Below are 14,969 nucleotides of genomic sequence, written 5' to 3' on the forward strand. Positions count from 1 at the left end.
CCACACCATGGCGCAAGATACAGGCAGAGGTGGGTGTACAGGGGCGCGTACCCCCCGTGTGGCGTATAAACACCAGGGTGGGGTAGTTGGACCAGACATACTGTGTCCGTGCTGGTAATCTCTGTGTGATTCTGTGTAAAGTTGTGGGGTTCATGCTTCGAACGAGGTGTTTGGATTAACACTAAGTTTTCACACAGCGCTCCAGGACCCTAAACCCCGCGTGAAGGACACTATACTAATGCAAGTTGTTGTTGGTGCTGTTGTTGGACACCAGTTAATTGCATGGAAACATCTTGGGAGTTTGATTGCATCGTGTCGAAATGCCTCAGAGGGCTTCACTGGCACGTAAACCTGCCGCGGCAGATAATTATGGTCAAGCGTAGTGACTGCGCGCAGCCGATTTATGATAGCGCTGCACGGATTGAGGGGTGGCGTGGAGGAACTCTCAATGTGGCTCGACTTTCCCGCCACCATTCCCTCACGCCAACACGCGCGCACACACACGCGCGGGCGCGCGCGCGCCACTCCCTCTCTCGCACACACACGCACACACACACACGCGCCACTCCCTCTCGCACAAACACACACACACACACACACAATACGCAGCTGGTGTCATCTCATGGCTGTTAGCCCCTGCCCCCTTGGCTTCTTCCACCTTGCGCAGGTATCTACTTCGACCACCAGGTGGCGACACCGCCTGAGTAATCCTTCGGCAGCTTCCCATTTAATACTCTCTCCCGGTGTCTTGGGTGACAATCCTCCAGAGATAAAATTGGTCGCTCAGTTCCCGGCTGTCCGTGGGATGTGGGTTTTTCCGTGGTGCACACATCCCAATATTCGTCCTGTTTACTCCGCGTCGAATGAGGGGTTTATATTTACTTACTTTGATGCTGCAGGTTTGCCCCAGCTCCGACTTGGCACCGGTCATATCAAGAGGTACGGCCCCAACCGAGACGATTGATCCGAATAATAAGAATAATCCTTGCATTTGATGCAGCGCCTTCTCACGTCTTTGCGACGCCTCAAAGCGCTTCGCGGGCTGTACTGTAAAGTGAATTGACTGTGTATTTTGTGGGCGAAACACAGCAGCCAATTGCACGCAGTAATGTCCCATAAACAGTCGTGGACTGAGTTCCCGCATTATTCTAATTTATTTTGAAGGAATTATTACCCCGGAAAAGCCATCCAACAATCAACTATCAACCGGGTTCCTACTTACTGCTTGGTAAACAGAGGCGTGTGGAGTCTCCCTTATGTGAGTTTACCTGTAATATGGAACCCAGTCTGAACCTAAGAGCCTCATGACTGTCTCAGTACATCCCGCGTCAGTCACAGAGGGCCGGGGTAGTTTAAAGTTTGGGAATCGCAGACAATTGTCAACCATTTAAGTGAATCCCTGTGGTTTATATACACGCGACTTACATATGTAAGTCTCTTTGACCGTGCCTTCAGCTCCCTGCTCAACTCTCTACCCCCTCCTCGACCCCTCCCTTCCCTCCCCTCACCCTGACCATTTCCCCCCTCCTCGCTCCCTCCCTTCCCTCCCCTCACCCTGACCATTTCCCCCCCCAATGCTCGGGTCCTGACCCAACTGTCCAGCGCTTTGGGACGTCCTCCCGACGTGAAGGGCGCTCTATAAATGGAATCTTGTTGTTGTTGTTGTTGTTGTATTTCTCTGTCAGTGCAGCTCCCCAAGAGAGGTTCCATGCAAACGAATAGATCCCTGTTATGTCCATTTCATATCGACAACTGCAGCAATACAAGAGAAGCTTGGCCATTAGCAAATCTTCTCAACTCCAGCTGACCCAACTTTCCTTGTCTTTCTCTATTCGGTGTTTTCAGAAGAAACTCGAAGCAGACATGAAGGAGAAGGGAATAGAGATAGAAGGGAAATAGAATATTATGGTCATCGCACACCCTCCCCTTCTCACTCCCTCCCTAATCCACTCTCATTGGGGTTGGAAACAAAACTCAGAGCGTTGTCTCTTACATGGATTCGCTCGTCCAATTAAGCAGGTGGGAGCTTTCCTTCTCTCTCTGGAGGTGAGGCGATTGGGAAGGGGGACCTGATAGAAAGGGGTTTAAGATTATGAAAGGATTTGACTCGTTGGTGAGTTTCCACTTGTTGGTGAGTGTAAATACAGGATAGGTAGCGGGATACCTACAACAACAACGAAAACAACAACAACTTGCATTTATATATATATCGCCCTCCACCCAGGTAGCGTCCCAGAGCACTTGACAGCGGCCCTACGTCAAATGCAAGGATTTAGTTTTATTATTACTATTATTATGAAAATGATATTTAGTGCCTTCATTTCTTTTATCCGAATTGCAGGGCGATTATTATTAGTATTCCGCATATTCTGCGAAGCGCTTGGAGACGTCTCAACGACACGATAAGGCGCTATTGTCCAACGCAAGGGTGATTGCTGTTAATTATTACACTTCATCCCTGTTATAAAAAAATACGCACTCGGTGAAGACAAGACAGCGAAACGCTGGCGAGTTCGCCCCGGGGCACCTTCCTCTGCGAATTGGAATCGACTTCACAAAGCCAAGGACTTTCAACCGTTCAATCACTTTGAGTGAAGAAATCAGCTCATGATGATACTTTGCACCTCTTTCTCAGGTGAACCTGTGTGTGAGAGGAGGGTTTGCCTCGATCTGCATTGATAATCTGCTCGTTTGGCTTTACTTCCCAAACCCCTCGTTTCAAACTGGTAACTGAAACCCCACACTCGAAAATAAAATAAAATAAAATAAAATAAAAGAACATTTTTTTCTGCAAAAGGGTCGAGTGAAAGAAAGACGAGGTATACCCATTGCTGAATGGTCTGTGCAAAACTCGGTTCATTTACAAACGCATTGAATCTACTTCAGTGTTGAAAGTTTCTGGTCAGAAATTTTAAATATTGAATGTTATTGATTTCAAACTCCAAATACTGAGACTATCGTGATATTAAAATATAATGGATATAAGTGCTAAATACTTTGATTTAGACTGTAAATGCCACGAATATCTCCCAAGTTGGCTTAAAGGATTTTTTTTTATAAGCTGTGCCTTAGTTTTAGTATCGTTTAAAATGTTTTTTAAAAAAAGGATAAGTTATATATGATCGAAATACAGATCCCTCTCTTTCTTTCCTTCTTTCTTTCTCTCTCTCTCTTTTTCTCCCTTTCTCTTTCTCTCTCTCTCTCTCTCTCTCTCTCTACCGTTCTCTTTAAACAATTTCCTTTATCAGTTCAGCGAACAAAATCCTTCCAGAGATACGTACACTTTCTGGGATGTCAATCGTCCTCGAAAGATTCTTTTAAAAACACATTAATGTCTAAAATAAAACAATATTTAACTTTCCCGTGCTTGGACCTTCACATAGCTATGTGATTTATATATATTATTATTATTATTATTATTATATTATATATATAGAGAGAGAGAGAGAGATCCAAGTTCATATCTCTCAATAATCATCGTAGAGAAACTCATTAAAAATTCGTGGATGTGTTAAAATAAAATATATTTAACTATGATTTGCTTGACCCTCAACACTGCTATAACACACACACATATATATTAATATATATATATATAGAGTGACCAAAAAAAATCATGATACCATTGCAATGTCTAATAAGTCTTAAATAAATGATGATGGGGGGGTGGGGGGGGTGGATAATAGGGCAGTTATCACGACTTTTTGTCACCCTATATATAGTGTGTGTATATATATATATATATTATAGCAATGTTGATATTATATATATATAGAGAGAGAGAGAGACCCGAGTTCAGATCTCGCAATAACCCAAGAAATCAGATCCAGGGGCCAATGTAAATGAGTTGCTTTCTCTCTGTGAAATTGGGTTGGTTTGAGGATGTGTTGGTGAGGCTTTGGGGAATGGATGTGGAGGGGGGGGGGGTGGGGGGAGAGAGTGGGGGTGGGGGGGGGGGGGGGGGAGGGGGGGAGGAGGAGGAGGTGGGAGGGGGAGGAATGAAGGAAGGAATGAATGAATGGTCCCTATAACAAATACGTGAGGAAGGAAATGGGGCAAGAGTCAGAAGGTGGAGTTACCTTTGGCTCATCACATCAGTACTTATTGGAATGCAAATCGCAGTGACTGAGGCCTTTGGGGCTCAGTTGGATGTACAGTTGGTTCATTTAAAGCAGAGAGACAGGGAGTGTGTGTGAGAGAGAGAGAGAGAGAGAGAGGGGGGGGGACAAGAGACAGAGGAACAACCATCATCATCACTCACTCACTCACTCACCATCATGTGCTGGAGGCAGAGGAGGGCATGAGGAGACCAGCCAGACGGATGCCATTGCCAGGAGGCAGCCCCAGTATGCACACAGCCCCTCACCCCAGTCATGTATGTGGGTTATATGTTGGATAAGGAAGGAAGTATGTACCCCACACCCGTCCGGCGCCCAAACATCAACGTCTCCTCCACACAGAACTTCGCCTCTGGTCCTCAGTACTCGGAATACTCGGGGTATCATGTGCCCGCGATGGAGAGCCACCCCCAGCCCACCCCCATGGCCTGGAACCCACCCTATGGTCCACCCAGAGAGGACTGGGGACCCTATGGACTGGGTCCGGCCAACCCGGTCCCCGTCCAGATCAGTCACTCCACTTCTCCAGGGCAGATGCCTTACGGCTCCCCCGACTACAGCTCTCTGAACCCCCCCGGGCAAGGGGGGCTCCCACCCCCGGACCCCCACCAAACCCCGGGCCAACCCTCGCCCAACGGGCAGAGGCGCAACCCTTACGAATGGATGAAGAAATCGTCGCAAATTTCCGCCGCGGGTAAGTGAGCGAAGAAGGGTTTCTCGTTGCGAGAACACTTTTTTAACGCGGTTTTGCTTTCGTTAACTTCCCACGAACTGCTCCCGTGTGTTGTGTTGTGTTGTGTTGTGTTGTGTTGTGTGTGTGTTGTGTTGTGTGTGTGTGTGTGTTGTGTGCTGTTTGCACCAGGGAAAGCGCAGCTAACATGCGGCTCTGTCGTTAATCCGTCGTTGCGAAAGTTCCTTTTCTTTCCCTCTTTCCTTCTAAAAAAAAACACTTCGAGAGTTTCAATCGAAAGCGACCAAAGTTCGTCTCATTTATTTGTTCGTTCGTTCGTTCGTTTCGTTCATTCGTTCGACGCGATCGTTTTAACCCATCGAATACGTTACGAACTGGCGCATGTTGCGCAGGTCCGCTTCCGCGGGAAGGAATAATGCGCCACTACTTCGTAACAGGATTCGATGTGTCCAGTAAACGTGTGCCCTCGGGTTCCACCTCCAGACCTTAATAACCTGTTCTCTCCCCTTCTGGAGAGACACTTTTCTAAAATAAAATCACTGTCCCCTTTCTCTCCCCCTCTCAAAAAAAAACAATCCAAATTATTCATAAAGTCGGAATGAATTGTGATGTTATATACATATACAGATATATATATGTGTGTGTGTGTGTTTGTGTGATTATATATATATATTTATATATATATTTTATATTTTATATTTATATATATATATATATACAGAGAGAGAGAGAGAGAGAGAGAGCTACAAGTGACCAAAAACTTGTGATACCATTACAATGTTTAATAAGTCTTAAAGATATAATTTTTTAAAAGATAATAGAGTAACTTCACGACTTTTTGGTCACCCCGTGTGAGTGTGTACATATATATATTATATGTATATGTATATATATATATATTATATGTATATCTATATATATATCACACAGCGACTTTCTTTCTGACCAGTCGATTCGCAACTTTATTTTTACGAGTTGTGTTTTAACGATATCACTGTAATCGTTACTCACCGACCTCTCCAACCGCCCAATTGCTTAAAAAAAAACTTGTTCAAAAAATATAGGTTTTGATGTTAGGAATTTCTCCCTCTCCTCCCCCCCCCCAAAAAAAAATAATAATAATAATAAATAGTGATTTTTTTCCAATCCTCACACACACACACACACACACACACACACAGTTGTCCTCTCTCGAGGTAATTAAGAGATTGTTGGGAAAAGTTAGGGGAAAAGTTAGCAGATGCCATTCTCACAACTCCCAGTTTGAAAGGACAATTCAACACGTTTCCCACAGAAAAAAAATCTGTCTGAAAAATGCGCCACTTCAGAAAGGATTCGATGCGATAATTGTATAAAAAGGGAGAGTTTCAGACAAATTCCTCGTGGAATTTTGAAATATTTCCAAATAGCTCCCAATTTGATATCTCAGGCGTTTCCTTTCTAACTAAAAACCTGTTTTTTTCTGTTTTGTTTTCGTTCGTTCCCCAAAGTTGGGATCAGACGCATAGAAATGCGACCAATACTTTTTCTTCTGTACAACGATGGCATTCGCTCGAACGTTTCTCGCATTATAACACAATAATAATCTCTGCATTTGGTACAGCGCCTTATCGCGTCTTCGAGACGTCTCAAAGCGCTTCACGGAATACACTGTAAAATGAATTGACTGTATATTTTGTGGGCGAAACGCGGGAGGGAACCCAATTGCGCACATCAGTGTCCAACAAACAGTCAAGGATTGAGAGGCCAAATTATTATTATTATTTTTTGAAGGGATCGTCACAGGGCAGATCTTAATTTTAACTCTTACCCCGTGAAAAGATCCTTGAAGCGCGGGAATTGGTTTAGAAAATTTACCTTTTCCCTCTTGACTTTTGCTCGGACTTATCTTTGCTCGATTCAAAGAATTCGTTTGACCTTTTTCTTTTGCAGATTAAGTTGAATTTGACACTGAAAGGCAAAATAAGTTAAAAGGGGCTTTTCAACAGGTTGAGACAGCCTAAAGTTTCCTGAATTTACAACATCTTTTAGGGTTTGGGTTCGATTCCCGGGGCAGGGCAAAACCTCAGCCAAGTTTCCTTACTCCACACGTCTCTGTTTACGCAGCAGTAAGGAGGGACCCGGTTGTTAGTCGATTGACCGATCCCTTTTCCGGGGAGGGGACGGGCGGGCGGGGGGGGGGGTGGGGGTGGTGGTAAATAGGTAAATAATCCCTTCTCCCCCCAAAAATTGTGTTCGCTCGCTCCGCGACTGTTCGCGGGGACGCAGCCGCGCGCGATTCGCCGCCGCGCTTCACCCGCAAAATACTCTCGATCCGCTTTGCGGTGTATGGCGTGAGGCGCTTCGAGACGTCTCAACCGCTCGACGAGGGCTCCGTGTCAAACGCAAGGAATATTATACAGTAATAGTATTATTGCCAACATAGATATTGCCTATATATTTTATATATATATTGCTATATATTATATATATATATATATATATATATAATTACCTATATATATTGCTGGTGCCACACTCCCAGGAGAGAATGGCTGAAGCCCTACCCTCTCTCTCTCCCAGTATGTAATGCTAATTTCCCATCCTGTAAAGCAATCTGGATGTGAGGTCTGGGTTTCTTTACCACTACATTGTGATCTGGTCACATTCAAGCAGTTTGCTCTTTCAATGTGTGTGTGTGTCTTGCTTCTTTTTTGGGGGGGGGGAGGGAGTGAAAGGGGCTTTGATATGCGTCTGACCCTACTCTTCCTCAGTCCTTATTATCTGAGAGCCTTTATATTACCGGAAAGGGGTGACGATTTTCACAATAAATAATGAATCTTGCTCCCTCGCCACATTGTCTTGGCTGGAGATACCCCACTGCATTTTATGACTGGGGCGAATAATGCGACTGCGGATGGTCAGGTTATAAATTCGAGGTCATATTTGCATAGTGGGTTGATATGACCTGTTGCATTTTAACCCTTTACCTCACCTCTCCTTCCCTCCCCCCCATCCCCAAGTCCAGGGCAGGTCCCAATTATTTTCCAAATGGAAATATCTGTGTGGTTTTACAAGTGGGGAGATTTATAAAAATCTGATTATAATATTCTTACAGAGAGAGAGAGAGAGAGAGAGAGACACAGAGAGAGAGACTCCTACACAGAGAGATTCGTTCTCTCTCTCTCTCTATATATATATATATATATATCTATGTGGGAAATATTATAAAATCTGATAGGTTAGTCAGAGCAAATATACATTGCACTTGTCATCTATTTCGATCGCAAAAAAAACCCCCAAACCTTTCCAGTGAGGAAAACTCCTGTTTAAAATGCACTTAAAAATTGAGTTGCTTGGGAGGTAAGTTGTGAAAGGCACCGTGTAAATTAAAATTGCAGTATTATAAACACCAAAAAATATACAATAAAACGTGAATCCCCTCTCCTCCCCAACCCATCCCATCCCCAAACCCTTAAGGGTGCTTTCCAAATCCAAAAGCTCACGTTGCATTTCATTGCATTGCATTGCATTGGGTGTGGAAATCCATTTGCAATTTTCGTTGTGGTTTTTTTTAGGGGACCTGCAACCACCCCCCCCCCCCCCCAAAAAAAAACAAAAAAAACATCCCAAGGGCCCTTTTAAGATGAAAGCAAACGCCGCCATTTGTTTATGCAAAGTAAAACCAAACAGATTGATGTAGGGACCCACTCCCAGAGAGCCAACCCTTTGTGAGCTGCCCTTGTCTCGCTTTTGTGTGGAGTGTGTTGCCTTTCATCCTCTGAATACAAGTGCTGTTAACTCATCAAAGCTGTTGCCTTCATCCCACAACCAGTGCGATTGATGGGTGGAAACCAGGTGCAAAATATTAGCATCTTTAACCCCCCCCCCCCCCCCGACCCCCACCCTCACCCCCTCACCCCCCCAAGCCCTTGTGTTTTTTTGGGAGGGGGTAGATTTGTCCCCCTCTCCCTTCCTCTCTCTCTCTCTCTCTGCCCCTTTCCTTGGGCAATTTGAATTCATTTCCAATGGAAATATTGCACAGATATGTCTCTTAAACGTTAGGAAAGCAACACATCATACATCATAAAATAGTTACTATTTAAAGAGCAAACAGCAAACCTCGCCCTGTGTCAGGTTGAATGGTTTTTGAGTGCAACCTCCCCCCCCCCCCCCTCCCCACCCAGGAACTGAGCCACATTTGGAGAGTGTTGGTACAGGGGCTGAGTGTTGGGAGGATGTGGTCCTGTTGTAGACACAAATAGGTAAACGTCTCAAAAAAAAGAGAGAGCTGGAGAAAAGTTGTCCTTGGGAAAACAGACACGTTGCCTAACCTGTTACTTTTCACACTCAGCTACTCGTTTTTTTTTATTTGTGGGGGAGAGGAGAATTTCCTGCTCTTTGCTCTATGTTATTCTGGTGGGAAAACAAACACTTACTATAAAAAGCACCCACGAGTAACAGGGCTGTGTTGGACTCAGTCAGCCTGAGGCGTTGGGTGGAGTTTGTATAAACTGACTGGGAACAGACAGATTCTGTAAGAATCCAGGGATTTTTGCAAACAATAAAATTATGTTGATAGACCAACAATTCCTGTTGGTCTATCAATATAATTCAGTTCTGATACTGTTGTACAGTCAATAATAATAATAATAATAATAATATTCCTTGCATTTTTTTATACAGCACCTTATCAGGTCGTTGAGATGCCTCGCAAAGCGCTTCACAGAATGTACTGTAGAGTAAATTGACTGACTGTATTTTGTGGGCGAAATGGGAAAAAAAAGTGAAAATAAAATACGCGTGCTTCAAAGGGGGTGAATTTTGCGATTTGTATAGTTAATTATTTCACTTTTTTTTTTGCTCTTCGCTCTTTGATAAGTTTTGTTTATCTTGTCCTTCAGATGAGACATTAAACCCAGGCTCAGTCTTGTTGCTGTTCAGGTGGATGTTAAAGATTCCAGGTTACTAATTTGCTGGAGAGAAGGGAGTTTCTCCAGGTGAACTGTCCAATAGTCCACCATCCATATAAACTCCCTTTAACAGCAATTCAGTTTACAAAAACGATCAGGGGGCAGCACTATCAATTTTAAACAATCATAATTAAAAGGCAGGCGCTCGAGAGAGAATTACGATGGAAATTTAAACTATAATTTCCATGGACTTGAATGTTGTGTCAAACTAGTTTGGCTTGTTTAATGTCCTCTTACCATCGATGACTTTCAGTCATTCTGTCTCACTCTCTCCCCACCTTAAGATCTATCTTTTCATAAGCGTTTACAGTGTAAATTGTTGCCATAACTCTCTCTCGATCGCCTCTTAATTATAATTTTTTAATCAGGTAATTGATAGTGCCTTGGGACGTCCTCCCAATATGAAAGGCGCTATACAAATGTAAACTGTTATTGTTGTTGTTGTTTTCAACCGCACTTTCAGCACCTTACTTAACCCCCAGCCTGTGCTCCCAGCTACCAGTGTGAAGTGCTTTGAGACAACCCTCTGTGTGAAAGTTGCTGTATAAATGTAAATTGTAATTTTGGCTATGCGATTATTAGTTCAGTAGCTTGTGATGCTAAGCTCCTTTTAACCCGACTACTGTTTTACAGGGAAAACCAGGACAAAAGACAAATACAGGGTAGTTTACACTGACCACCAAAGGCTGGAGCTGGAGAAGGAATTTCACTACAACAGATATATTACAATCAAGAGGAAATCAGAACTGGCTACCATCCTGGGCCTCTCAGAAAGACAGGTTGGTTAAAGCTGAAATACCCTGATAAAGTGTTGGGGCATTATCTGCCTCAAGCGTTGGCAATGTCAGTGTTCCTCACCTTGCCCCTGTCCCTCAGATATCTTCAATTACCTTTAAAATTCTAACGTTCCAATTCTTGCTTTTAATTTCGTAACGGATTTGAGGTTTGCATTTCAAAGCGTCGTGGTTTTCCTGCGCCGAAACCGTGACGGAATGAATTGCCAGGATTCGTTGCCGTCAGCGTAAGACGGATCTGAGCTGCCATAAAACAAATGGCGGGTTGACTTGAGGGGGGGATTTTTGGCCAGGACACGGGTAGAAGCAGAGGCACGGGATCTTGATTATTCTTGCCAGTTCTTATTTGTTCAGTCCTTCGCCCTCTTTTGTTCTCAGTTTCAAAGCTTTTTCATCTGACCCGTGGCCCGTGCTTTTGTGTCCCTCCCAGGTGAAGATTTGGTTCCAGAATCGAAGGGCGAAAGAACGGAAAATAACCAAGAAACAGATGGCTCAGTCTGAGGCCTGCCCGCCTCAGCACGGGCCCGTTTCGGGAAGTCCCGAGGAAATCGCAGCCCAAATGATGGTCGGGAATCAGATCCCCGGAGGGCAGTCCGTTGGGAACATGCCACAAGTGACTGTCACCCTCTGAGCCGGGCGGAAACCAGGAGCGGCCGAAACAGAAGCTCGGATTGATGTACATAGTGCTCGTGTTGGATGGAAAAGGCCATCCAATTTATTTACACTCACAGGCAATTGCAAATTGGACTGATCTTCAGGATCTGCAAATAGTAACGTCACGTGTTACGAAAGGACCTTTTTGTTTCACGGATGAAAATCTACCGCTGAGAAAATTAGTTATTTGGATCTCTTTCTTTGTTGGAAAAACAACGATCTTTGCATCGTTCCTGTTACCCAGCCTATTACATAAATATATATAAAGATACTCTGTGCCTAGTCCATGGCGGTGGGGGTAGGGGTTGGTTGGGAGGATAAGAGCGATCATGGATGGATGAGAAAAGTGGAAAATACAAATTTGGCCCCCCCAAAAAATCCCAAACATTCAAAATGTTTGAAGAAGGAGATTCTGTAAACAAATGAATGCATTATCTTGTGTGCTCTTTACTGTATTGTTTGAGCTGACCTGGTGCAGGGTAAATTATGTGAGTGTATCCCATGTTAATCCAATGTGAAGGGTGCTTTAAAAATTGCAGGTAGTTGTCAGTCAAGCCAGTCACAGTGCCTTTCCTGTGGTGTGTTTTAGCATAAATAGTCCCCGGTTTCAAGCGACGCAATTCCTTATTTTTCCCCCTAAATGTATATAAAAGAAAACTGCCTGAAGCGGTCGTCGGATTCAATCTTTGTTTTACCCGATTCTTGTTAATAAAACGGTGCGTTGGGCTGATTCACGCCTGTGCTTGCTTTCGCTTCGAATAGGCTACAGCACATCAGGGAGTTGGCATCGATTATTTTTTAACTTAATCCACGATTTCCTAGGTTGATTGACTGTACGTGCAGCGAAATAAGGTTGGAGCATTTCTTGATTGCCCTCTCTCTTCTCCCCTCCCCTCCCCTCCCCTCCCCTCCCGCGCCCCCGAAACGAAAAATTGAGGTGCAAAAGACTTCTCGCAAATCCCGACGAGGACGTCACCAGATAATCGCGAGCCCGTCGGTGATCCGAGCTTAAGGTGTCCGTGTGACACTGACAATGGTCTGGGAAGGAGTTGCCTATCTTGAGACCGTCCCCCTGTCGTGTGTTGTTGAAGGGTTCCTGCGGGTTGCCGAGTTACGGCACTGGGAACTTATCAGCTTCAAAGAGTCGGGGCTGAATTATATTTGCACAGAGGAGGCGGTGCAAAGGTCGAGGAGAGCGAGTGCACTATCGTCATAAAATGTGGTCGCGGTGGAGCTTTAAGGAGTATCTGCTTTGGAGAGAACATTCTCTCCTCCTGGGCTCAGATTTAGATTGCGTGCGTCCCGAGAATTAATGGGACATCGCCTAGAAAATACACAGTCGCAACACTTTACAGTAAAGCGCTACGAGGTGTCTTGATGGCACTGTGTCAGACGCGAGGATTATTATTTATTGAGAAATCCCTTCATAAACTGTTGCTTATTAACGCCAGTGTTTTGTAACACGTGTCCCAGCCTCTGCCCTATGCGCAAGTGTTCACTCTGACCTGCTGCCTGTTGTTGTGAGAGACTGAAATGACAAGACTTCACTGGTGTACTGAGTTGAGGTGGATTCCAAATCTGTATTGGATGTTGCGTGCAGGTTGTTTGTACAGATGCTGCCTCGAACCTACACAAGGTTACGCATGCATCTACCATCCATTATTCTATTGAATGGACAGGATGGGATTGTAACATGTTCAATTACTGAACCGAATAGGATGAAAGGACAAAGATTGCAAACTATCATTTGTATTTTTTTTTTACGCAGTACAAACAGCCTGTTTGGTGTGTTTGTGTGTGGGGAAAGTGAGGATGGCGGAAGTTAGCAGATGGGTTGTTGATGGTTATTCTGTAAGAAAAAGGAAAATGAACTTGCTGTGATTTCTGATCACTGCCTTATCTATCTTTGATCTGTTTATTGACTGGAACTCTTTTAAGTGTGTCATCACCTGTCTCTTGAGCAGGAAAGTGCGTTACGTGACTGACCAGTGAATGTATTCCAAAAACAAACTTGTCTTTAACGGCTTGGTAAATGTAACAAACTGTGAACTAACTTGGGTTGAATGGAAATAAACCTTTGACACGTCGCTGTTAAGTTTATAAGTTCGGAAAAACAAGTGTCCAACTCAGTGTTTAACTTGTATTGGGGGCGTGCTGAAATATCTTGTGAAATACTTTATTGAGTAAATTCAAAGGGTTGGATTTGTTGTTTTTTTTATTTACTTTTCAATGTTATTCTTCCTGTTTGAAGTAAAGTCTGAAGAAGGCATCACAAAGACGGATTGGTCGATTGCTTTATGTCTTTTTTTAATCAAAGGTCACTCCAAAGAATATAAAAGTTAATGATAAACCCTTGAATCAACGGACCCAAGTGAGCTGCTGAACTGATGTCCCTGATCCTGTAGGGGTCAATATTCTACAAGAGGTTTTAGTGTGTCTTGAAGTGCATCTTAAATATTGTACGATAGTTCGGCTTAGCCTCAAGCATTCTTGCTTCTGGGTCAAAAGGTTGTGGTTTTAAACCCACAACCTTTTGACCCAGAGCTCGCTGCAGTACTGGGGAAGCAACATGTTGTCCAAGCTACCGTTCTTCAGATGAAATGTTAAACTGTGGTCCATCTGCCTGCTCAAGTAGCCTTCAATGTGNCCCCCCCCCCCATTACCATTTGGACAGAGAAGCGAGTTTTTCCAGGCGCCCCGGCCAACAGTCCTGATGAATCGGTCATTCACCTCGAGGGTTGTCGATGGGACCTCACTGTGTTTACCGACAAATATACAGTCACTGCACTTGACAGCAATTACCTGTGAAGAGCTTTGAGTGTCGTAGGTTTCAATGTTATAGATGCTACGTCAAATGCAAGGGTTATTATAGTAATATTATTAACATCAGTTGCAAGGGTAAGCATCCTTAATAAAACTACAAATAAAATAGCTCTTTTTGAAGGCAAACATGGTAGGTATTCGCTGCCAGCAAGACACAAAGCCTCATATGAGGTGATCGATCAATTTAGTTGGAAGATTGTTGGCCAGTGAATCTGGAGGAACTCTCTTCTCTTTTCAAGTCGTGCTTTTGGGACCTTTAATGTCCAGCTGAATAGGATGTTTGGTTTAAACTCTCATCTGAAGGGCAGCCTCCCAGTCTAACCTGTGATGTGAGCTCAAACTCTCGACGTGGGGCTTGGAACACACAACCTTCTGACCCCAAGATGAGAGAGAGCTACCAACAGCGCCAGGCTGACACCTCTAAGATTCACACCCTCTTCTGAACTCCATTCCACTCCACTGGAGAAAAGAGAGAGAGAGTGAGACACACACACACACACACACACATATACACACGCGCTGCAACTAATGGTGACTGAGAGCACGATCTAGCAGCTAACGCAAATCAAACAGCCCTTGCACTCTGCTAGGAAATTATAGCATCTGCTCTGGTGACTTCGAAATGGGGTCTAAGTGAGAGAAAATATTTTTTCACTGGTGATGCCTTTTCAGTATGCTGGTTAGTTTCACAAGGTGTCGCGATCACAGACCTCCATTGAGAGGGGAAAGGGAGGCGGGTGATTCTCAAGCTGTTGGGAGTCAGTGTAAGTCTTTTCATCAAGTCTTTTCATCAGGCGGGAAACAAAGAGACGAGAGAGGCTTACTTCACAAGCTGGTTAGGTTCACGTGGGTTCCCCTCCATCAGGTGACAAATAGAAGGAAACAGCATATATATCTCACACGGAAAGGACCCAAAGCTTGTGAAAAAAACAGGTTC

General features: G+C 44.2%; 1 protein-coding gene across 1 annotated transcript; it reads left to right on the forward strand.

The window, feature by feature from the left end:
• Positions 1-4,373: 4,373 nt before the first annotated feature.
• Positions 4,374-11,186, forward strand: LOC103179508 (homeobox protein CDX-1-like). Its single transcript, XM_007894844.2, has 3 exons — positions 4,374-4,812; positions 10,395-10,540; positions 10,986-11,186. Exons 1-3 carry the CDS (start codon positions 4,374-4,376, stop codon positions 11,184-11,186), a joined length of 786 nt encoding a protein of 261 aa, XP_007893035.2.
• The last annotated feature ends 3,783 nt before the right edge of the window (positions 11,187-14,969 follow it).

Source organism: Callorhinchus milii, unplaced genomic scaffold, assembly GCF_018977255.1.
Source record: "Callorhinchus milii isolate IMCB2004 unplaced genomic scaffold, IMCB_Cmil_1.0 Scaffold15, whole genome shotgun sequence".
In the NCBI taxonomy this organism is placed as follows: domain Eukaryota; kingdom Metazoa; phylum Chordata; class Chondrichthyes; order Chimaeriformes; family Callorhinchidae; genus Callorhinchus; species Callorhinchus milii.